The sequence below is a fragment of the Onychomys torridus genome, chromosome 3 (genome assembly GCF_903995425.1).
Source record: "Onychomys torridus chromosome 3, mOncTor1.1, whole genome shotgun sequence".
Classification (NCBI taxonomy): domain Eukaryota; kingdom Metazoa; phylum Chordata; class Mammalia; order Rodentia; family Cricetidae; genus Onychomys; species Onychomys torridus.
The window spans coordinates 23,896,111-23,922,008 of NC_050445.1; the positions used below are offsets into that span (position 1 = coordinate 23,896,111).

Here is a 25,898-nt window from a genome sequence, read left to right on the forward strand (position 1 = left end):
GCCTTCTCTTCCCATGTGGGACAGCAGGGAAATTTCTAACAAAAGTCCTCTAAAGCCTTGTTCCTAGATCTTCAACTGAAAAAACTCACAGACTTTCCTATTTTTGAACTGTTGGTAGACAGCAATGAAGAAAAACATCCTTACATATTAAGAAGGCCCAGGGAAAATTCAACCATGAAATAATTTTGATGTTCTAACTTAGCTTCTGTGAGCTCCAGAGAATATGCTATTTTGGGAGGAGAGAATGCCAATGATTTCACATTCATTCAGCATCTTTCTTTCTTAGCTTCTTAAGAAACACAGATATTTGTTTTAGATGCAGAGGAAATTCATGCACGCACAAGCCTCAGTCAGCCACCAATGTTCTTTGAAGCTTCATTTATTTATTTAGAACTTATTTTTTTTTTTTTGGAGAATGTTTTCACTAGGCAGCTCAGGCTAGCCAGAACTTGCTGTGTAGCCCAGGCTGACCTTGAGCACGTTATCCTCCTGCTCCAGTCTCTCAAATGCTGGGGTTGCAGGCATGCACCAGTGTGTCTTATTCCTTTGGCACAGTGTCTTGGGTTTTGTTTGGTTTATATAGTCTTATTGCTTAAAGGAGCTCCCATTATTCTATGCTTGGCTGGTAATGTATTGGCTATAAAATGCTGAGATGGTAGTGGGCATGAAAGACAGTCTAGGGTTAGGCAAATTCAGGTTATATTATGGCTATTGAAGCAGTGGCATGCCAAACTGTCAATGGAGGGAACTGAAACAGATGATTACTTCTTTTTCTTCAGATAAGCGATTATTTACCATTTGGAACATACTGGCTGTATCTGTCATACACAGATGTGGGGGTTTTGGTTAAAGATGTTAATTCCGAGAAGAGGTCAAGGCTTCAGGACTCATTTAGGAACTAATCAAGTTAGTTACTACTTCACCCCCCTTGTATGTCCTGTCTGCCAGCCATTTTGCAGTTAGGAGAGACTGCGTCAGTGATCTCCATGTGTCTTAACTGATAACGTCACTCCACACTCCAGCTTTGCTGATATGCAAGACGGGTTGGACCTTAGTGTTTGCCTTTTGTGGCAAGAGCAAGGGAAAGAGAGAGTGAAGAGAAGGGCTGGGTGGGAGCTCTCTGATCCTGGAGACTGCCTGGTGGTTTGGCTTGCTAATCACTTGGGGAAGAAAAGAGCTGAGATAATGCACAAGGAACATGGCATTTCTTTGGAAATGCCAGAAAGAATAAATTTCCATTTGCCATTATTTGTTAAGTACAAAAGTAATACCTGTAAAGTAAGTTCTTTAAAATATCAGAAACACTTCTAAGCCATAATGGTAAATATGAAAAGGAATGCTTCATGGTCAGGTATCTTGATGAAATAAAATGACCTTGGCTCTCAAATGTAAATGTTAACACTGTTCTGACACTTTATCCTATTAAATGATTTCCATTTAATATGTTTTATAAAAGAACAAGCAAGACTTGACAATTAAGGGTGTTCATGGGCCTGTTTGAGGTCTGCCTGCAATTAAAAGAGGTCTCAGGATTCCCTTTTATTCTGTTTCCTTGATTTGAGGGGGAGTGAATTCATCCCTTACCTCCTTTTGGAGTGCACTGTAAGTTGGAGCAAAAAGCAGCTTGGGATAAGGTTTTTCCTTTACTCAAGAAATTAAGATTCTCCAATAATTTAAGTATTTGGAGAACCTTGAAAGTGTGTGCATAAAATTCTAACTAACTAGAACATGCAGCTCACTGAGACAGGCCATCAGAAGAGCAGAATCTATACCACTTGAAGCTCATTGTCCTTCTAAGAGCAGAAAAAAAGAGTTATCATGTTTAATTCCTCAAAATGTTGGAGCCTACAAAATTTTTAAAAAGAGGTTTTTAAATATAAGAGGCCCGACATACTACAATTATAAATGGTAACCATTCAAGAAACAACTTTTGTGTAGTTAAAAAAATAAATTAGTTAAATTCTTTTTGGATGCTCTAATAGGAAGAATTGCTCCCAATTACTTACACAAAATCTATTTTTTTTTGTTTTACATAAAATCAAGCAGTTATTTTTGGAGAAAACTGCCCAAGATTCCTGATAACCCTAAGATGTATAATTCACTAGACAATTCTATTCTTGAAGAAAAGTGGTAATTGATGATCAAGTTGGTGGTGACTTCAGACGCTGATGTGGCTGTCCCAGATCTCTGTATCATGATAGTGTTTCTGCAATTGAGTTGGTTTAAAACATGGCAGTGTTTCCCGCATGATTCCAAAGTAACAGCTGTTGTAACTTGGCTTTATTGTATTGTGCAATCCAGAGGGTGCTATCTGCTAGGATTTTATCACAGCGGTGTAAAAACTTGAAGTTTAGAGCAAAATAAAAAAAAAAGCACACTAATTTATGCATTCACTAGAAAGTGTCCATATTTTTGTTGTTATAAATATAAAAGAAACAGCAAAGAAGGCATTCCCGCTGGCTCTAATTCCCCATTGAGGCGCATATACACATACAATCCGATATGTTGAAGGTAAAACAGAGAAGTCCTATAACAGTTGCTCATCATGGTTTTATAGCTGATAGTTACAGATATTAAATAGGTCTAAGACTACATCCATGGAACACTGTCATGTAGAAGCCAATGGAAAACAGGAGCAATAAACCCAATATGCCTTGCTTTGCCAGATTCTTGGGTGCTTATCTCCACTTGTGTTGGTTACATTGCCGCAGGACAGGAGCCACTCACTCTTCCTCCACTGTCTGGTGACAGATAGGACCGGCCGAAAACTGGTCTAGATTGAGGTGTCTCTGAAGACTGGCAAATAGGCTCTTTGCCCTTTTTTTTTTTTTTTTTTTCATTTCCGTTTTATGGGACACCAAAAGAAATATTATTTGGACACAAACTAGTTGCTACAACAGCGCATTAAAAGTTGACTAGATGCGAAAGGAAGAGAATGTCATAAGCTGCATGGATGTGTATCAGTTTTTCTTGAGAAAAAAATATCCACATTCTAAGGGCTCTTAAAAATGTAAAAAACTTGCCCTGTTACCACGGGTTTTTAGAACACCTCTAAACACACACAAAATAAAACAGATATTACCTACAAATTCCAACTGTTGCTTAAACTCTAAAAGCATTTTTGTATTATTTTGTTTTGATACAGAAGGGGGAAGTCAGCTATAAAGAAATATTAAAAAGTATATTTTTGTGTGGCCATCAGTCTTAAGAATATTGGGTTGCTTGCCTTCCCCAGCTTGTGCTGATACTGTAAGCGTGTGCTCAGGGGTGTGACACAGGGTGCTCTTGCCCTCCCCTCCTCCCCTGACTCCCCCCTCCCTATCCCACGGCTAAACAGCCACCCCTCAAATAAGCCACTCCTTTTTGCTCTCGTCAATGGTCTCTGTGAAGTTGGGGTCGTTGTTCATGATGGCAGCGTCTGCGCTCTCAGCCGACTCGGCTCCCTTGGCCTCATTGGTGTGGTAGGTGCCCTTGTGACGGAACATGTACCGGATGAGGAAAACCAGGGTGCAGAGGATGGTGAAAATCACCACGGCGATGACCCCTGGGGAAACCAGAGAAGTACCAGAAGTTAAACAAGCCTTGCACGCATGCCCATCTTGTCACTGCATCCCAGCTCCCTGGGATGTGACTCTTTCCTACAGAGAACAGTGACCGTCATGAGGACAGTGGAAGTGACACATGGCTTCTGCTTCCAGACACAAAGGGGTTAACAGGAACCAAAAGGCAACTTGTCCTCTCTCCCAAAGTAACTAAAACACTAGATAAAATATTGGAAGCATAGGCTTTTAGACGATAGGTAAATCAGATGCATGATGCCTGAGGAAAGAGTCCGAAATAATGAATTTCCATACTTTGCCCAGTTTTCTGACTGTCCACACTGCTCTCCAGAGAGAACCAGGAGAACCCAGTAGACTTCCTGAACTGAGGGTGTGGCTTCCGGGCCAGCACATGTGCTCTGCACAGACAGATCTACTAATCTGTGAATTTGTTGAACCTCCAGCTGAATACTAATATGTGCATTACCTTCCACAGAGCCAGGAGGCACAGTAAACAATTTCTAGAGCTCACACAGGGCTGGAAGGTGATCAAGTTCTGACGGGAAATAACTACAGGCATTCAGTTCAGACTGGGAAGGGTCATGCTAAAGGTGTGCTTTTAAGGGAGTGGAAGGTCTGTCGAGATTTGCCCTGCAAAAATTTAACATGATTCAGAGATATCCAAGTACTGTAAGCAATCCCAGCACTCAAAATAAGAAGACAATTAAACCCCCAAACTCAGTCATGTTAATACTATCTGGCAGCCAATAAAAAAATGACCGAACATGCAAAGAAAAAAAATGTTTTTTTTTCTCCTACAAGGAGAAGAATCAACATAGGTAGAAATGGCAGCGAAAACAGAGTGAGCACAGGGGACCTATGCAAACCAGTCAAGACTGAGGGATGCGTACCAGAAGGAGTAAGGAAAAATTCATGATGATAAAATATTCAGTCTAAGAAGATGTAAGATCTCCAAATGTGTGTCCATCTGATTGAACTACAAAACAGCAAAGTGAAAACTGACAGAACCAGAGGAAAAATTAGACCAATATGTAACCACAGCTGGAGGCTTTGGCCCTCTTCTGCTTTGTAATTGACAGAACCATTAAACAGAAAATCAATAAGAATGTACAAAACCTGGACAACATGGAGTCAGGTTTGTTAACAAGCTGTAGATTGGGGAAAAATATTTATCTGTGTCTGACAAAGGTTTTGTATCCAGAATACAAACTCTTTCAAATCATTACCAAGAAACCAAATGATTGATTAAGGAGGTGGAGAAGGATTTCAAGACACCTCACAAAATATTTACACAAGACAATAACAACTGAAAAGGCACTCAGCATCACTAGTGATGAGATAGTCACACATCAAAAAGCACAGTGATGCCACAACTCACCTACCAGAGTGCCTAAGAAGGCAGACAGCACCAAGAGGTTGTGGAATAACTGGCTCCTTAGATATTGATCATGGGACTGTAAGGTGGTTGGATCATTTTGGAAAGCTTCATGGCAATGACTTACAAAGTTAAATACCCACCTTTAATATCATTGTGATTGCATTTCTAGGAATTATCAAAGAGAAATGGATACTTAAGTCTACCTAAGATGTGTGCAACATTATTAAGATGTGTGCAGCTTTACTCATAATAACTCAAATATGGAGACAAAACAACAATCCAGCAATGGGTAAGTGGATAAAACAAATGATGGCATATCCATTCAATGAAATACAACTTGGCAGGAAAAATAAATACAATTTGGCAAGCAAAATAGTATGGACAGATTAAAAAACATTATGCTGAATGAATGAAAGCACAGCAAATTTTATACTAGTTATGAAACCCTGGAGGAGCAAACAGAATAGGTGGGGATTTAAAGAAAGGGATTACAAAAGTAGCTGAGAGGAGGTATTTTTAGGACAATGTGTTCTATATGTTACAGTGGTGGATATGGGTGTGTGAACTTGCCAAAAAGTCACTGACCTGTTTCACGTATAGGTGCATATGATACTTTGAGTTTATCTTAAAACAAAACAAAACTCAAAAGCCAAGGATAGGGACCTTGATGAGATTATACTTGAACTTGGGATAATGCCACTGAACCACCCTTTTGAATATATTTTAATGTATTTTATTTATGTATATGTGTATATATCTGTGTGTGAGTATGTGCACATGTATGTGGATGCCTATGGAGCGTTCCCTGGAGCTGGAGTTACAGGCAGTTGTGAGCAGCCTTCTGTGGGTTCTGGGAACTGAACTTGGGTCCATTTGGAAATGTGGTATTTACTCTTCACTGCTTAGCCATCTCTCCAGCCCCATTTTTTTTTTAAAAGACATTACTTTCCCCAGATGAGTAGCTGCTAGAAAGTACATCTCACATACCTCCAATGATAGCTGAGTTTCTGTTGACTCCATTTCTTATAGCTTGGCCTTGTCCTGGGTTGTATGGGAAATCTGCACTGGCTGTAGAGAAGGAAATGAAGGATGAAGTAGAAGAGTCAAACGTACCAAATAATTTCATATTTATTTCCTCATAACTTTTAGCCACTTCTCATTTTTACAAATGAAATTTCCACCTCAGATGGACCCAACCTTACTATGAAATTTCCAGACACCCCATCCCTGATTTCACTATTTCTCTTTGCACAAGTTCCAATGCTATGGCTTGACTGAGGGGAAATGTTGGAGAATCTTAGACTGTTCGGAGCCAGCCTGTCCCCGTCCTGCTGACAAGTCTGCTTTTAGAATAGTTATCCTCTAGGGGTTGGTTTCAGGACACTGAGTCCATAGACACTCAAGCCCTGTATGTAACTAGAGAGCATATGGCCTTCATAATCCTGTATGATTTAAACAGTCTCTAAATTGCTAGTCATATCCCATGGACTTGAATAAACACTGGAATGGCTTTGGTTAACACTGGAGAACAATGATGAGGGGAAAGTCTATCTACATTTCGTACAGATCATTTGAAGAAGGACTGGTTTTTGATCTGCAGTTCTTTGACTCTGCAGGACCTATGGACACAGAAGCAGGGTTTTTGTTCTGCTGAAATCTGTCTCCCACTCGCTTTCACTCCACACACTACTGCTGGCTTGGGGTTTATATTCTGGTAAGAGTTTCACAGCACACACTATTAGTTTAAGAGTAATGGATTCTTTAATATTTAGCATGGCTTTAATAAAACTTTAATAAAGTTCAGAAGTGTTGAGAAGAATGTTAATAGCTTAATTTTCTATTTCTTTCCCTGTTCAAAAAATATTAGGAGCAGTTGTGTCAAATTTAGATGTGTCTCTAAGATGAATTCCACTTAGCGATCCAAAGGCAAATAGATTCTGAAACCTTTTTTAGGTCACTAGACCATCTATAGTAAGTAGTCCAAAAAAGCAAATTCGCCTTCACAGGTGGATTTTCTTTCTGGCGGGGCCGGGGAACAAACCTATGGCCTTGCATCTGCCAGGCCAGGTTCTGCCACTGAGCCACATCCCCAGACCATTCCAGCCCACAAATGGATTTACTGTGGTAGGACCTTCCTTTGAGAAATCCAAGCAAATCTCCCTAGTGGAGGAAGTAACTTTTCCTCCAGCAGATGGAGCAGAGAACCAGAGTTTAAAGCAGCCTGCAGCCTGCTGGATGGCACCAAGTCACTGGGAGAAACATTTCCAAGGTCTGTGCTTGGTACAATTAAACAGAGGCTGTTATGATTCAGGTAGAACCTTGCTAGGGACTTGTTTCCTAAGGCGGATTCACCCCTGGTTATAGATAGCTAAGAATCTCCAGGGTCATGACAAAAACATTCAGAGCCCTTCTTCTTCTCCTTAGATATGAGTGGGCCAAATGTAGGATTTCACTTTTTGTTTGTTTGTTTTTCGAGACAGGGTTTCTCTGTGTAGCGTTGCACCTATCCTGAAACTCACTCTGTAGCCCAGGCTGGCCTTGAACTCAGAGATCTGCCTGACTCTGCCTCCTGAGTGCTGGGATTAAAGGTGTGCGCCATTGCTGACCGGCTCAGGATTTAGTTTTTTTCTCTTTGACTTCATTTAAAATTTAAAATTTCATTTTCATTTCTTTTGCATGCATGTGTACATATGTGGGCACAAGCATTCCAAGGGACACGGGGGCGGGGAAGAGTTGCTTCTCTCCTACTGTGCGGGCACCAATGATTGAACTGTGCCAGTCAGTCTCGGCAACAAGCAGCTTTATCCACTGAGCCATATCCCTGGGCCCGGACGTGGCAAGTTTTACCCAGGACCAGAGAAATTATTCTCTCTTGCATTTGTACATTACTGATTTTTTCAACCATCAGAGTCATTTAAACCTGTTGACTGCTTATAGCCTTGAACTCTGACAAGCACATGAGTGAAAGAAAATTTACCTCCAGATTATCCGCACTCTCCCAAGCCTTCAACTGTGGATGCAAATGGTGCCTTTGACATAATCTTGCATTCCCTGGCTCAATTCTAAGTCTAGATATCTTGGGGAACGGGAAGACAGCACAGTTTGCTTCTTTCCCTAATGGTTCTTCCTCCCATCTCTTCAAGCTCTTCTGAGCTAGATAGCATTGATTTAAGATTTCAAATGTCAGCCCAAGAAGGCAAAGGTCAGTCATTTATGGACTTATCACTCTGGTGGTCTGAATGAAAAGTGTGCCCCGTAGGCTCAAGTATTTGGTCACTTGGTCCCCAGTCAGTGGTGCTGTTTGGGGGGCGGGGGTTATGTGACTCTTAGAACGTGAAGCCTTGTTGGAGGAATGCACCGAACATCTCGGGTGCGGGCTTTAGAAGTTTACAACTTCACTCCACTTCCCCTCTCTCTACTTCCTATGTGCAGTTGAAGATGGGATTTCCCAGCTTCCTGGTCTGTCAGCCTGCTATTTTGGACTCTCCTTCTGGAACTGATGACAAAATAAACTCTTTTGTGGGGAGCAGAGAAAGCCTCCAGTAAATGTATAAAGACTAAATGAAGCCCTGAGTGTGTATTGTTGACAAGGGCATGACCATGTCAAGGACCAATGGCTCCGACCTGTGGGAAAGTGACAAAGCCTTCCTTCTGAGACAGGCTCAGAGGGATGGCAGAGTGGCAGAACCTTTCTCAGGTTCAATAGAGATGTTGGCAATGTGTAGGTAAACTGGCAACCACAGCTTTCTCCTCCTGGATGTTTGCAGCCTGAGACTGCTAGCCTGCGGACACTTGCTTCCTGGACTAACTCATTTCTCCTCCTGTGCTGTGTATGAGATGTTGGTGTTCTCAGTTATGGTACAGTTGGTGCCACTCCATCAGAGTGAGCAGGACCCACCTGACCCTAGCTTTTCTGTGTGTCTCTTCTTTCTTCATTTTCTTCTCAACCCCAAGTTTCCAGAACTAAGCCTCGCAAGGACATGGCATCCTTCCAAAAGTCATGGCATTTAATCACAGCAACAAAAACAACCAATACTCATTTGATATTAATTTGGCCACAAAATTATCTTATGTGACTAAATCCAGTTTACATAAAAACAATAGAAAAATACCCATTGGATTTCTTCTTTATATCTGGGTCTTCGTTTTCAGAGAATTATTACTCAGTAGAAATGACACATTTATTCACTTAACTAAATCTTGATAGAAGAGCCTCACTGTGTCAGACTCCATTCTAAGTATGCACAGTGAACGATAAAATAGGCAAGATGTGTAGTAATGAGAATTTCCTGTCCCTAGTGGTCTAATTACACGTGCCACGGAAGACTTTGTTTATACAGTGAAAATGCTAATTAAAACGTGGATGTGGTTTCAATTATGAGCTTGCCCAGTTCTGGTGACTTGTCTGAGTTTGCTTTGTAGCTTCCACACTGTGTGTCATGCAACTCATATGACCATAAGGCACAGCAAGATTTGGTTCATTCCCTTACTCGGCCACTTCTGAAAGATGAAGTTTAGGTCATCACCGACCATCTGTTACATCTCCAGGCCTGTGGATGTTGTAATTACTCTTCTCTATATGCTGCTTGGTCCATCGCTAGCCTGACTAGAATTAGAACCCAAGTTAATTCCAAAAGAAGTAATCCTCCCACTTTTGAGCCCTTTGAAAACTAGGAAGATCCAGGGAGAAGAGTTGTCTGAAAGACCATTTTTTAGATGGTTGAGTATGGGCTAGAACTATGACAGGAGGGCCCTTTCAGGGGATGAAGAAAAGTCTGTGTTGGAAATCCTTGCTGCACCTGCAGGACTCTCAGGTGGGCCTTTCTTCTAAACATTTGGAGACTTGGAACAAATTGTATTTTTTGTCTTCTAACAAACACAAAACTTCTGACTTTCTTTATACAATATGAACTTTCAAAACACATTAAACATCCCCTTAGAAATGTGTGGACAAATATGGGATTTCTCCCAGCCCTGGCATATGATTTAGTTCTTTTTCTCTTAGACTTGATTTAAATTTTTTATTGTATTTTTGTGTGACAAAAATTGCAAGCAGTTTTGTTAGCCTACTGTGACAGCATTCTTGATGTTGCAGGACGGTTGCTTTCTGCCTGCATGGCTCTAATAAAACGCTATCCACTTTAGGAATTTGTAGCGTGGTATAATTTGCAATGTGGCAGATGAACCATGGCAAAATTTTCTGCTTGAAAGCCTAGCTTGTGGTGTTATGTCCTTGGCCTCAAAAGTGCCCCAAATCGGCCAGTCGGTAGTGGCGCACGCCTTTAATCCCAGCACTCGGGAGGCAGAGGCAGGTGGATCTCTGTTAGTTTGAGGCCAGCCTGGGCTACCAAGTGAGTTCCAGGAAAGGCTCAAAGCTACATAGAGAAACCCTGTCTCGAAAAACAGAACAAAACAAAAGTGCCCCAAATCACTGCTGCTTAGATATATTGGTGGCCTCTTCTCATTTTCTCCCCCTCCAGTGCTGAGGGGAACCCAGGTCCTTGTGCAAGCCAGGCAAGTACTCTATCAGTGACCAACATGCCAACCCAGGGCTGGTTCCTTTGATGTTACAGCCATAAATGGTGCTGGGAGTTCTGGCTGGGGAAGAGACACAAGCGCTGACTCAGGAGAATGGCAAGAGTCAGAGAACACCTGATGCCTCCCAGGATTTCCACTGAGGTGAATCTGAATCTCTTGGTCTTGTGAAGGCCTCATGTACATAGGATTTCTCTCCTGCTTCTTCCCTCATAAGACTACTTTTCCAACTAAATATTCTGAATGTAATGGATTCTTATTGCTTCAGGCCAGCTCATCAGAGAGCACTCCCTGTCTGGATATCTGGTTTATCTTTCTTCTCTTTCCCCATCAAATTTTACCTCTTTCTTGAAGGAACGGACCTATTTCCACGTAAGTGGCCAGGCCCCTTTTCAATAGTTATAGTCTTTACTCTTATTACTTCTTTTTTAAATATTTTTTCATTGCGTGCATGTGTGTACATATATTTTGAGGCCAGAGGACAACTATGAATGCTATCCTTAAGGCTCTATACACTTTAAAAAAAAAAAAAAAAAAAAAAAAAAAACTTTAAAAAAAAATCTTTTTGAGACAGAGTCTCTTATAGACCCCAAACTGGGATTAGCTGGCCAGTGATCCAGAATCTACTTGTCTCTGCCTACCCAAGGCTGGAATCACAATCATACCATTTTTTTTTTTTTTAAATGTGGGTTTAGCGATCAAACTCTGGTCCTCATGAGTGTAGAGAAGTATTTTGTCCTCTGCACCTTCTTGCCAAGATCTTATCACTTCTTATGTAGTAGCTGTCATCTTAAGGGAAGGGACAAATCTCAGTTCTATTCTGACGAATAACAATGCAATATGGCAAGGGAGGGCCAAATGCATATTCATCGATGAGCATAATTAAAATCAGTCTGTGAAGGGTTGTTCAAACATCCACGGAGCCTCTTTCTGCTGGATAGTTTTATGTCAACTTGACACAAGCTAAAGTCATTAGCGAGGAGGGAGCCTCATTTAAGAACATGCCTCTACAAGATTACACTGTAGATATGCCTATGGGGCATTTTCTTAATAGTGATTGACAGGAGAGAGCCCAGCCTGTTGTAGGTGGTGCTGTCCCTGGGCTGGTGGTCCTGGGTTCTAGAAGAAAGTAGACTGAACAAGCCATGATGAACAAGTCAGTAAACAGCACCTTCCATGGCCTCTGCATCAGCTCCTGCCTCCAGGTTCCTGCCCTGCTTGAGTCCCTGCCCTCACTGCTTTTGATGATGAACTGTTATATGGAACTGTGAGTGAAATAAGCCTTTTCCTCCCCAAGTTGCCTTTGCTCATGGTGTTTCATCACTGCAACAGAAACCATAACTAAGACACGCTCCAATAACTCTTCTATGAAGGTATAATTTAAAAACTCAGCTGCCCACTGTCAACTAGAGCCTTAAAGCAAGGCGACAGTTTTATTCTTCCTTTCTCACCAACAGTGGAAATGAATATATTAAATACAGAAAGCATATTAAAGATGCCGCACTCACTAGACCTTGGTTGTTGTTAGAAACCAATTAGTGGAAACCCTTCAGGCCATTAAAAACCCTTACAAAATCAAGGACATGCATAGTTCTCTTTTAGTCCTCTTTCCTTTCATGAACATCCCTGCTTTTATGGCTTTTTTATGGATTTATTTTTAACTTAAGCCTGGTTATTCTGAAGCATGTGAATGCCCACTCCCTGTGGCAAAGCTATTTATTTTATCCTGGCAATCACAGCAAATGCTACTTCGGTAGATGTATTTCTTTGTTACTGTCCTTTCCCCCAACATCCTTTTAGAATGTGTAGAGAAATACAGCGACCAAGATATGAGCATGGGGTGTAGATGACAAAACTCATTCATGACGTGTGCTCTGGTCAGCTGGTATTCATGCTGTGCTCCCCTCCCCCTCCTTCCAGATCCCTGGGAGAGCCAAACAATTTTAGAGGCACAGAAATATCAAGGTGTCTATATCTTGGGAAATCATATGAGTAAATCCAAATTTGAGTGATAAAATAAAGAGGTACTATTGAATCTCAGGGGCAGACTTGCATCCTCTAAGTACAGACTATATTCAATGCATTTCTCCTGGAGCCCCAAATGACAGAACATAGCAAGTATCCCCCTAAAATATTCATCTGTTGGAGGGTGGTCCTTTTTGGGGAGGTTCTGGAAACTTTAGGAGATGGGACTCTAGCTGGAGGAAATAGTCCAGTGCTTTTGGATCCTTGGAGACATGTTGTCCCTGGGCCCTTCCTGTGCCTGTTCTTACTTCCTGGCCCTCATGTTGTGAGCTGCTTTGCTGTGCCAAAGGCTTCCCACTGTGTTGGAATAACACCTCTGAAATGGTGAGCAAAAGAACTCTTCCTTCCTTGAGTTGTTTATGCCAGGGATCTAGTCACAGAGCACAAAATAACCACCATGTGATGACAACCACCAGGCAAAGAGCCATCCCTGCTCAGATTTAATTTCTCACTATGTGTGTGCATTTCTGTGCATCTCTCCTGCTTACAGTCTCTTATTTGGTTGCTTCTAGTATTATACTCATAGATCAATGCCCTCTTCTGCTCCCATGGACACCAGGCATGCAAGTGATACACAGACATGCATGTAAGCAAACCACTCATACACGTTAAAACTAAAGGGTCTGTATTGGTATTTGATTTTTTTTTTCTATCTCCAAAACAGAGCACGAGAGACATTTATCTGACAAAGGGAAATCCTACACAATGGCAGTAAGGGGTCAACCCTAAGAAACCTCAACTGATGCTGCAAATCAGAATCCCACCCCCAGTCTCTTGGTAGCTGATATCACCCCTATAGAATCAAAATGACACAAAGAAACTGGTCATGGCCATGGCCAAACTAAGAACAGAGGTAACTGTGTTTTTAAACTCCACTGTCACAATGTAGTTTTTTGATTGCATTTCTAAACTATGAAAAATTAATAAAAAGTTTCAAGTCAAGCACTGAAACCAGAAACTGACTTTAAAGTGTACTTGGAAAAACAGAATATTGAAAAACATATTTGAATTCTTTCCTCCAGTTTCTCATCTGTCTAGGGCAGTGGGGGAGAGAATGCAGAATAAGACAAAGATAATTCCAGGGGTTCTAGTTCTTTATTTAATGTTTCAAATATGAAAACTTGTAGACTTCAGGCTCAGAAACAAATTGAACAAAAACCACATTTAACTGCATGTAAAAGTAACTATTTAACATAAAACTCTCTCAAATAAAAGGCACTAAAAGCTTCAGGTTGTCGTATGTCAGAGACTAAAAGGGGGGAAAAGATTGGATTTGACATCACATAGAGAAAATGTCTCCATGGAAACCACTGGAGCTTCAGCATTGAAAGTGATGATCTGAGACACTTCAACAAAACTGCTGTTATTAATTATAATTTAATTTAAATTGCAGTCTTATTTCGAGGCAGCGCCTGAGATAGAAGGAGTGTGTGTGTGAGTGTGTGTGTTTCTTCTTGGTTTTCTCAGCTTCTTTGTTTCAATTCTTCTCTTTTTGAACCTGAGTTCTACAGCAGAAAGTGATGTTTCTCAATTAATTTATTTGATATTGACTGTCTTTTGAAGATAGACAAGAAAACAACTGGCTATTGATAAAGATGCTGAAGTCTTCAGCAGTCTTGCTTTCTTTGAAAGAGGATACCACTGTTCTCATGTTGAGACTCAGGCTCAGCAGGCTTTTGCACACAGAATAATACATGGGCTTGCCTAAGGGATTCTGGGTATTTATTTTCCACTTTCAGTTTCTAATGAATGCCAGCTAGCCAGAATTTCCCATTTTACATGAGGAAGAGATTTTTTTTTTTTTTTTTAATTTTTGCCTTCTGACTTGACAGTTAAGCTGCACACTACAAGCTTTATACAGGATAACAGAAATGGAGGTCAATTGTTTGACTAAGATCCCATGAGGAAAAGAGGTTAATTAGGTGAGAACAGAATAAATGAACTTGTACCCTGCTATATGTCCTAATTATTTAAAAAAAAATTCCCTACCTATATACCAAAGGACTCAATGAGCAAAAATCTTCATTGTGTCTCCTCCTTCCACGCACAACTGATTATAAATCAACCCCATAGTTACTGTGAGGTACTATTGTGGACATGTGTGCATATGCATTGTTACTCTTATACTTGAATTTTAGAGACTCATTAGTCTCTCAACCTCTGTCTGAATCAGAGTAGGTGAATACCCAGAGTGGGTGGCGATTAGGCCAGAGCTGTGTGGCCAATGGGTGCTCAAGTCACCTTTAGTCTCCTAATTTAGGGCGCCTTCTAGGAATCTTACTGTGGTAATAAGCACACACAGAGAGAGAGAGCGATATCAAGTTTCGCATATATAAAAGATGCCGGTTGGACATCATTCTCACCAGTGCTACAAGAAGGAGCAGAGCCCGCTGTTTAAGAGGGCAAACCTTCCAAGTGTGGGGGCCGTTAGTGCTATGTAAGTGTTCCATAGGGGTCACGATGCTCAAGACTGGAGCTTTTGAGATCTCTTCACTTTTGAGGGGTGCCTTTCTCATTCTTAACAGACTATTTCCATGTGTCCCTGGTCCAATTATTTGTTCCAGGACATAAGAGCCTAGAGGTCTCAGCAGATGCCTTCTTGACTCTAATCCAAGCTTGTTACTGTAGCTCTTGAACAAGGCTTGACCGTCTAGGTCAGAGTCTCAGAACCAGGGTCTGTGGTGCTACGTGGTGTGAACACAAACTCCTGAAAAGAAGCTGTGTCTGCAGAGATTGATTGACTGATTAGAATTCCAGCACTGTGGAAGAGACTGGAATGTTGCGGGTCCAGAGGCTAATTACCTGTCTTGGGCTATATACATAGCCTATTAGAATAGCCATCTATCTGTTCTTTGCCCACCTCTGTGTGGGAACTCAAACCTTGTGACTAACTGATAAAAACCTTTGGATCTGTTACTTTAGCAGACCACTGGCTCCCACCAACCCCGAAGTTAAAGCTGTCATTAGACAGCCTCTGGAACCTATAGAAAAGCTTCCCCATCTCACTGTACCTGCCTCTCTGGTGTGCCCACCACCACATTTGAAACCTGCCTCGGTTTACGACTTTCTTTGTTCTGTAAAACTATAAAACTGCATGAAACTGCTTTACGTTGGAACATGGAATTTGGGCCAACCTGGATCTGTGTTCCTGGGCCATTGTCACTTAAAATGGCTTCCCTGTATGGTGACAGCTGTGGTTTCTGTGTCAACAGTGGGGTGGGACTTTCCTTAGTGACTGTCACCTTCCTGGAAGCTGAGGTTTGTCATTACTTCTTTTCCTGCCTGTCACAGGGAGAGTCAGAACCAAGAAGCCCAAGTCTGGGGAAGTGTGCTAAATCCAGGAAGTACCTTCTCAACTCCTGTCTGAGGGAGAGGGTCCTTTGTGCTTGCGGATTGTGTTCCATGGTAACAGGAGCCCCTGTGAGGGGCTTTTTCATCCTATGGAAACCAGGCCCTGGGGTCAGGATGAAAACCTCCACATGCAACGTGGCGGGGTATAACTGAGGTGTTCTGACTCCTTGGGACATTACTGTCCCTCCTCAGCCCTCGGTGCATGCTAGGGGAGAGCAATTGATTGTAGAGTGCTCTGATTTAAAGCTTTCCAACAGGGAAGTGCCTGCAAATCCCCGAGGATCTTGTTAAAATTCAGATTCTGATAGCAAACTCATGGCCAGGCCTGGGGCTCTGCATTTCTAACAGGTCCCTAGAGTGCTTGAATACACAGTTCCCCAACTTTAATCGAGATCCCCAGTGATGGTGGTCCCTACCTCCAGCTGAGAGGTGTATCTGTGTATTCATTTAATGTGCCTAAGAGGGAACTGAAATAATTCCTTCTGAGAGCTTTCCACCCTCCCCCGTCACATTTGTGTCTTTAAGGACCTGCATGCTGGCATGCCCCTGTGGGGCCCATCTCCCACCACTCCAGTTCTTTAGCTTGATTTCTGTTTTTTTATTGGTATGGAAGTCATAAAAGGGACGCTGCTCTAATACCTCCTTACGGGTTTTCAGTGCTTTGAACTTAGGGGGCAAAGTCTATTCTAGTGCATATTAAAACAGTTTAAGAAAATGCAGGCGAAGAATCTCTAAGCATTTAGCCTAGGTCTATCCCTAGACACTGTGCTTTTCAGGGTTTCCTTGCTGTGACAGTGGCAGGGCTGACGCAAACAAGGACTTATCTGGGCTCTTTAAAGGTGCTTCAGTTCTCCCTGTGCAAGGAGCTGGTGCAGAGGAGCCACTAAACTCATGGGGGCCAGAAGGGGGAGGGAGGGGGAGGGCTAGACAGAGGAGGAGGGAGGGAGAGAGAGAGGGAGTGGGAAGGACAGAAGGAGGGAGGAAGGGGGAGGAGGAGAGGGAGAAGAGCAGCTTAACTCATGGTGGCCAGGAAAGAGAAGGGGGGAGAGGGAGCAGGGGAGAAAAAGAGAGAGAGAGAGAGGGAGAGGGAGAGGGAGAGGGAGAGGGAGAGGGAGAGGGAGAGGGAGAGGGAGAGGGAGAGGGAGAGGGAGAGGGATGGGGAGAGAGAAGAGAAGCCTAACTCATGGTGGCCAGGCCAGGAAGGATAGAGATGAGATGGGGAAAGGGAGGAAGAGAGAGACAGAATGCCCATGTGTAGCAGGCCCTCTTTTCCTCCTCCTCTGATTCCTTCAAGACTCTGTTTGTGGTGAGTGCTAGCCAGATTCTTGTGAGCATGTCTTCCCCTCTTAGTGCATTCTCTCTGGAAATGCCTGCACAGACATGCCAGAAGTCATGCTTTCCTAGTCTCCTAGGTGCTTCTTAATCCAATCCAATCCAACTTGACAGTGAAGGTTAATCACCACAGATACGAGGTAGTGTTTGGAAGTGTTTCAAGGAGGGAAAAATATTGACACAACTGTGTGCTTAGGATCTTGATGCATTTAAAAGTGTCTACAAGAAAGGACAATTTTAAATTCTGGGCTGTAGTTTTCCTGGAGGTTACAGATTTGTTTTTTGCAAAGGATTCTTGCCTCCTTGTGGCTGGGCCTTGCAAAAGGCAGGGTTGCACAGTGTTAGAGCACCCAGCTCAGCTCTGAGTAGAAATTCTAGGCCTTGTGGGCATATTATGGGATGTGTAATCTCCTAATGCTTCAGAGTAACCTGCCAATGGTTCTATTAGATACCTGGTCACCGATCTGCAGACTTGCAAGCCTTGTGAGCAAATAACTTATAAGGAAGACTCAGCTGAAAAAACTTAGGGTTTTCATATCGGGGGAGCAGCCTTAGGAGGCCAGGGCTGTCTGCAGGCTGTGGAGTTGGTCTCAGCTTCTAAGGAGAGAGTGAAGGGGATGAAGGAAACCATGGCCAGTCACAGTGAGTAAACTCCAAATGCATAGTTCAAGGACATTCCCTGATGCCTTTCAGCTTTCCCCAGACAACAAGGATCGGTGTAGTTTATAAGATGAAAGTCTTAGGAGGAGCTGTGTCCTCACACTTCCTCACACTTCTGTTGAGAAACACATCTACGTGAATTATTCAACTGTCAGAGGAGACTGTGGATGTCTGGAATTCCTGGCTTGGCACTCAGTGAAAACTCACTTCTATCAGATAAAATGTAGTCAAATGATGATGTGAGGATGTGTAGGTACATGGCAGTAGCTTAGGAATCAGCTGTGGATCTCTTCAGACTTCCCTTTAGTGCAAATTTCTAATAAATTCAGAGGCGGCTCTTTTGGAGGTGGCTGGGCTGTCTTGTTACTGTTGTGTGTCTTTTGAAAGAGTTGAGTGGATAGCAGAATGTGTTTTTAAAACAGTTAACTCTTCTGTTGTAATTCGAAATCTCAACTTGGAGGTGATAGTGTCTATAGTTCGAGACATTGGATCCAGTCCTCTCTGTGAATAGACCCTGTTTGTGTTTGTGTTATGATTATTGTCTCATGAAAATATGAAACTGACCTTTTTTTTTAAATCCCTAAACTTCCAGAAACAGGAGGGTTTCTGAGAACACTGGAGTACGGCCAGATTGAAGACTGCTGGCTGATTTGGCTCTACTACAGATGGGCTGGGGAGGTGGGCAAACCTAGAGTGCCTTTCAGAGTCAAGTCTGTGCACATATTAAGTCTTATATCAATGCAGCTGGGTCCTGGGTTCTGAAATACTCTCCAGCTGCACCAGTTAAACTTGATATGATGCATTTTATATATTTTGAATTCCAAGCCAGTGTCTTTTCTTTCCAAAAACTGACTTTAAAAAAACCCTGAATATAAAAACCCCTGTGCTAAATATATTTCTGTTTATTTTTAAAACATATTTAAAAAATATCTTTTGAAATGTTTTCTTTTTGAACTGTTGATTTCAAAGGACAATTAACTGTCTGTGCTTGTTGCTAGGCAGAACGGTTAGTGGCCATCAAAGAGGACTCTGGGAAACAAATTAGCCTGGGCTACTAAAGTGTCAGCCTGATGCTTTCTACAGATTCCTCCCTGGTTCAGGCTCACCTCATTATAAAGATAACATGATAAGCACCTAGTATAAGCCATTGGGTTCTATCACAGCTCCTTGTCTTCATGTCAACAAAGTGTGAAAAACATTTAATTGGCTGTAGTAGCTTTGAGGATGATTTATCTTGTTAAAAAGACAGGAGAGGGGAAAAAGTAGAAAAAGGAGAGAGGTGTATTTAATTTACAACTATGCAAATTATCTGCCATTCCAAACGGCTCTATTCTATTTAAAGAAAGACAAAATATAGTAAAGCAATTCAGAGTAAAAAAAAGTGGAATTCCTTTTGTTCTTGAGGTCAACACTTTCAAAACAGAGCAGGAAGTGTGGCCACTGAGGGAGAAAAGTTGCCAATGGTCCTACCCAGTGGGGTGCTATCTGCTAGAATACTGACCTACAAGGCACAATGTGCCTACTGGTGCAATAATGACATGAATGTTATGGGGGTTACCAACTGTTTTCTGATTGGATTTTAGGCCTAGAAGGAGTTCTTTCGTTTTCCCATATAATGTTTGTTCATTCTTTCAGAATTCCATACATGCAGAGCAAGTTCTCTTAACTGCTCAGCCATCTCTCCAGTCCCTACTGTTTTTATCTTTAAAATATGTCTAAGAGCATGGTGAGAGGGCTCATTGGGGGATCAGGCCTGCCTCTAGGCCTGACAACCTGAACTTGATACCTAGAATACACTGGGCAAAAGGAGCGAACTCAGCTGTCCCAAATTGTTTTCTGACCTCTACATTCTTACATTTACACACACACACACACCATTAAATCTGTCTAATAGTATCCACTCAACACAACTTGTAGTCTCTGTCAGCACAAAGCAAAATCACAGAAGTAATTCCTAAGTTGCAGGTAACATTACTTTTGTTTGTATCTTTTCCAGTTTTCTAAGTTTAATTTCCCAAGAAAATGATTAAGAACCATTTTTAGCTTTTCCAATGAGCATTTTCCAAGTGAGTTATCTCATCCTCCATATTAACATAACTGTGTCTGCTTATACTTTAACATAATAGAAATTTAAATTCGTTTTGAAAAATTTGTGTGTGTGTGTGTGTGTGTGTGTGTGTGTGTGTGTGTGTGAAAGTCAGAGGACAGCTTTGTGAAGTTAGTTCTCTCTTTCCACCTTAGCTGGGTTTGGTGACTTGAACTCGGGTCACTAGGTTATATGGCAAGCATCTTTACCTACTGTGTAAATTGCACCGACTCCCATATTTCAAATCTTTAAAGGGCCTCTGTGGTTGTCCTTAGGCAAAAACAAAACAGCAGAATCAGGACTATTCTCAGCCTTGCACATTTCTGAATAGTCATGTGGTGTATGCAGAATCACTTGGAGATCTCAAGACAGGGAAGCAGTTCATTGCTATCGGTGATGACAGAAAAGAAAGCCTGAAGTACTGGCTCAAAACTTCATCTGGATAAGAATTTTTTTTTTTCCTGCTTTACTGGCCATAGGCAAGGACAGAAGCCAATCTGTCAACAGAGGTAGAATGAGCATTTCTAAGGGGTGATTGTTGTTCCCTGGGAGGACATCACTCCTGTGATTTCAGGTAACAGCCTTTTGAAAATGATTGGTTAGCAAAAGCCATGTCCTGTCATGTGGAGGGTTTTGCATTCCCCTGAGTGGTGCTACAGCTCCATGACGTGACTGATAGAGTCAATGACACTTTAAAGATCAATATATAGGCTTGGGATGTAGCTCAGCTATTGAGTGCCTGCCTACCATTCATGAGGCCCTGAATTCAATCTCCTTTGCTACATTAACAAAGTGTGGTGGTGTGTGCTTGTAATCTCAGCATGTAGAGGGCAGAGGCAGAAGGACCTGGAGTCTAAGGTCCTCCCTGGCTATATAGTATGCTTGAGGCTGGCCTGGGCTACATAGGACTATTTCTAAATTAAAAAGAAAGAAACGAAAACAATGAAAGAAAATGCAGTACAGTCATGTGTGGTGATAAGTATACGTGTGGTCCCAGCTACTCAGAATGTTGAGGCAGGAGAGTCATTTGAAACTAGAAATTCAGTACTAGCCTGGGCAACACAGTAATACCCTGCCCCAAAACAAAAACAAAAACAACAAAAGCTACAATAAGGAAGAAGGGGAGAGAACAAGGATTAATGGAGACAGGAAAGCCCTGAGCACAAGCTCCATTTTCACTGGTCCCTGATAACATTCCTGCAGTACAGGAATGAAGCCACATGAATATTGTGCCTTGCTGGAGTCCCTGTTTCTGCCACCAGCAGAGAAGTTGCTATGGCAACGGGTACCAGAGGGTTGCCCTGCACTTAGCCAGACCCATGTGACAGAGCTAATGACTGAAATGCCTGTCAGGTGCGGACTTGGGGAAGATGGGAAAGCTCCTAAGTGCTTTACCCTGTGGGGCAGGGGCTGGAGGATGGGTGATCTGAGAGAACCGGACAGGCTCCTACCCTGAATGGTTTTAGAAATCTATTGTAAGGACAGAAGAGAAAGGAGAGAGAGAGAAAGAGAGGGAGAGAGGGGAGAGAGAGGGGAGAGAGAGAGAGAGAGAGAGAGAGAGAGAGAGAGAGAGAGAGAGAGAGAGAGAAGACAGAGACAGAGAGAGGAAATTCATTCTAGATGATGTTCAGTGCAACCGGAAGAGGCCAGACAGAGCTTGCTCCTGTCTCATGAAGAGTCCCCTCTCGTAACAGACTAGAGAGTTCAGAAGTAGCTTAACTATGAAGGGTGATTTAGAAGGTGATAAAGGACAGGTATCAATCATGGGCACTGGAGCCATGGGCCAGCCATTGAGGAAAAAGAGGTTGGCTTCCTACCAGTCTCCTTCCACTAACAGAACTTTCCACTAGAGTGAATGTCGACCTCACTTACCATCCAAACAAAATCATAACAAGAAAAAGGGTCTAATTCATAAAGCATATTCTGAAGGAGGAGACAGCAAATTAATCCCCCAAAGCATACAGCACTAACATTTTATCATGTAAACATTAGAGACTGCTACACAGGAGAAAGCCCATACATTAAAAAATAGAAATTGAACTCGGAAAATATTTGAATATGAATTACATTGTGATAGTTAATTTTCATTTCTACTTGGTTGATTTAGAATCACCTAGGAGACTGAGACACACCTCTAGCAGGCCCATGAGGCTACTACATCCAGCCGAGATTAACTGAAGACTTACCCTGAACATGGTTGTACTCATCATCGAGTTGGGTGGAGTAAGAGGGGAAAAGGAGGCAGCCTGAAAGTGCCAGAACTCCTGTCCTCAAGCCAAGCATTCTGCTCTTTCCTGCCCTCTCCACCATGACGGACCGGATTGATCCTCTTGGAACATCAAACAAAATGTCTGCTTCCTCCCTGTTGTTTCTAGAAGGCATTTTGCTTACAGAAATATGGAAGTAACTAAGTATATTGCTTAATGTATAAATAATACTTACAAGCCAATTCATAAGTGACCAACAAACCAATAAGAAAAACATAAATGTATAAATAACTCTTTGAATGAAGAATATCTATACAGAAAAATAAATACCGATGATACATACCCATGTACCAGGAAACTTAAACCTCACCCATGAGTAATGCAAATGTAAATTAAGACAAGAACAAAATTTCATTATCTAATAAAACATAGCAAAACTTAAAGGGATCTAATGGGGCACTAGTTTGGTTGAGTATGTTGGAAAAAAGTGGCTGTCATTTGGAATACATCATAAGGAAATTTGTAATAACTACCAAAATGAAATATAAGTATATCCCCGGACAGAAAAATCACTTACAAAGCTATTTACTATGAAAATATCGTAGGAACAAAAGATGAAGTGTAATGAGCACCATCATTAGATGTAGAAATCAGTCATAGTACATGTGCAGGAAAAGCAGAATTTAGAACCTTCGCAGGAAAATGCACATTAGCTAATGGGAGCTCATTTTTCTTTACAACTGCATGAAAGTGTGTGCTGTGCCGGTTACTGAAGAGGAAAAACCACGAGCAGATAACACAAAGATTAAGTCTATGAAATCAGTGCATTAATTATGAGATCTCAGCACAACGATGCGAAAAGAAATGAAGGTGTAATTATAAAAGCCAGAACGATCCTTTTAAGTGCTTGCAGGTGGGAAAGAAAGCCAAACACCAGCTTGTATTTAGGAAGGAAGCTGAATAGATGTGTGAAGTTTTTAAATGTTCGTTATATCCATAACTCCTTTGCATATGAAGATATAAAAATATTTTATCTTCAGATGGTAGAAAAGAAATTTGGAATATGGACAAGAAATCAGCTCATTAAAAACCATAGCCTTGGGGCTGGGGATATGGCTCAGTGGCTAAATTACTTGCCACACAAGTGTGAGGGCTGGAGTTCAGATCTCCACAATCTATGTCAAAGCCAGGCAGACTTGGAAGCCACCTGTAATCCCAGCACTGAGAAGGCAGAGCCAGGGCAAACTGGCAAGTCTCAGCTTCTGTAAGAGGGGACTCAATAAAGTGGAGAGTGTCTGAAGAAGATACTCAGGGTCAGCTTTGGGCCTCTACATGCATGTGCACACATGTGCATTCACACCTGCACACACATACACCCACACACATTTGGACACACAAACATACCAAGCACACTGTGCACAAATGCATACATAAAAGAAAAAAAATCACAGCCACAGAAGCAGGATGCCTTTAGAAATGCATTATTTTCAGTGGTAAATGGACTGATGTGGTGATCAGAAACCATGGTGCCCAGTTCCTAGAGAGACTCTTCTGTAATGTAAGGGAGCTTGGAGTTGTTATAATGATCATACAATGGTACTTAAGTTCCATGTTATGTGGGAGCTGGTTCATGTTCCTAAGAGGACTGGTTTTCCAAATGCTCTGGAAAGCTGCTTGTTTCCATGGGACAGTTAGGGTTCTTAGCCCTGACACCCTCTGTCCTTGGGTTGGGCATGAGAATTGTGTGTGACTACCTTTCTGTCTGCCCATGCTTCCTTATTTCTGATTTCTCACCTACTACACTATGGAGGGTCTGTGAGGATTTCTGGTAAGGATGGCTGAGTTATCAGACTCTGGTTCATTTAAGGTCTAGGAGCCAGATAGCTCAGGGTTACCGTGGTTATTGAGAATTCAGCTATTAATGCCTTCCACAGGCAGGTTTTTTGAGGCTGATGTTTCCCTGTGTGAATTATGCTGAGAGTGTTTGCTGTATGCAGTCACGTCCTTTGAAACAGTAAGAAGCCATCATCCTTCAACCAGAAGACCTGTAGGAATGAAGCTTATCTGCTGTAATGATCTTTTGAAAGAAATGCCTTTGGTTCAGTTCACTGTGTGTCAAAGGCTCCACGGGAGTGCACACACACAGCTTGGCATGCACAGACGGGTGGTAGCTGACTCCGGGCCTCATGCTTTCTGCTGTTTGTTTTGCCTTTGTGTTTTACAGACTGTGTGGGCGCCATCTGTAGCCATCTCTTGGCTGGCAAGTCTTTCCCATTCCAAGGAAGTAAGATTCGGAATGTGACAGAGAGAAAAACACCAGACCTAACAGTTCTGAGAGGTGAGTCACAGCAACTGTACTCTGTGACCTTTCAAATAAGACAGACTGGGGTTGCTTTCGCTACCTGATAAAGGCTGCTCAGAAAACAGTTCCAAGGGCTGATTAACAATGACTTTCCTCATTGCTGTGGCAAAATGCCCACAAAAGCAGCTAAGGAAGGAAGGGCTTGAAGGATGGGTGGTGCAGCAGGAGGGAGCAGCACCCTGCATCGGCACTCAGGAAGCAGACCAGTCTGGTGCCCAGTTCTCTTTCTCCTTTTCCGTTAGTCCAGGACCCAGTTCATGGGATGGTACCACCCACATTCAAGATGGGTGCTCCCTCCTCCATTCAACCTCTCTGGAAATGCCCTCAGACATACCCAGAGGTGTGTCTCCTAGGTGATTCTAAACCAAGTCAAGTTGACCAAGAAGATTAGCTACTTTATTTTTATTTTTTCTTTTGGGGCTGGAGACTAAACCCGGGCATTGCACACCCCAGGCACGTGTTCTGCCCCTAAAGCAGAACCCCAGCACTGTTTTGTTTTTTTAATAGAGTACTTTCAAGTGCTCTTCAAGGAACCCCTCTGATTTGGTGATTCCTAACCCTGCTACATACTGGAGTCACTTGAAGTTTTATCTATAGACGCTAGCATGCTGTCCTCATTTGCTTTAATTGTTCAGGAGGTGCAAAATCCACATTGACACCCCAGTAAATTCTAAAGTGCCCCAGATGTGGAGATCAACACCAGATGAATACTTTCAGATTTTCTTGTACATGTGGCAAGCCACCTAGGAATCCTGGATGAAATGGAGGTGCTTTGAGCTCTCCTATAGAATTACTCCTCTCCAACAAGCTTCCAGATGACTTGAGGCATACTTCAAAGCCCCTCCATGAAACAAATTAGTCAAGATGTCTCAGGCCAGGCCAGAGATGGCCAGTGTTCACCTTTATTCTCTTTCTATCCCAAATGCCAGTCCCACCCTCACATTATTCATAGAAGAAAACATTATTTTTGTGTACATTCTATTGTTTTCTTTTTTAATATCTCATAGCAAGAATTATCCCTCTATTCAAGCTTGGGGGATTATCCAGACCATTCAAAGCCCTGACTCAGAACTCAGAATGGTGTGTGTAGACAAGCAGAAACAAGGGTGCGGTTGCTGGTGTGGGGATCCATTTGAAATCCCAGAGTTAGTATCAAATTTAAATCTCTTTATCTGTCTCTGTCTGTCTGTCTTTGTCTCTCTATCTCTTTCTGTGTGTGTGTGTGTGTGTGTGTGTGTGTGTGTGTGTGTGTGTGTATGCTGGGGATCGAACTCAGGTCCTCATGCTTGCATGGCAAACATTTTATTGAATGAGCCATCACTTGAGTTCCACAAATTATTTTTAAGTGGAGGACATGTAGAGTACAGTAGATCTAGAAGGAAGCCTAATTAGAGCTTCTATT

At 42.2% G+C, this 25,898-nt stretch overlaps 1 protein-coding gene across 2 annotated transcripts in view; it reads right to left on the reverse strand.

The window, feature by feature from the left end:
* Positions 1-418: 418 nt before the first annotated feature.
* The window catches only part of Cntnap2 (contactin associated protein 2), a 2,080,708-nt gene continuing 2,055,228 nt past the window's right edge, over positions 419-25,898 (reverse strand). For both annotated transcript variants that reach the window (XM_036182111.1, XM_036182112.1), the window contains 2 exons: positions 5,926-6,006; positions 419-3,544 (listed from right to left, as the gene is read on the reverse strand). In XM_036182111.1, the coding sequence (XP_036038004.1) occupies positions 3,345-3,544; positions 5,926-6,006 (281 nt within the window). In that variant the 3' untranslated portion in view covers positions 419-3,344. The remainder of the gene's footprint in view (positions 3,545-5,925; positions 6,007-25,898) is intronic.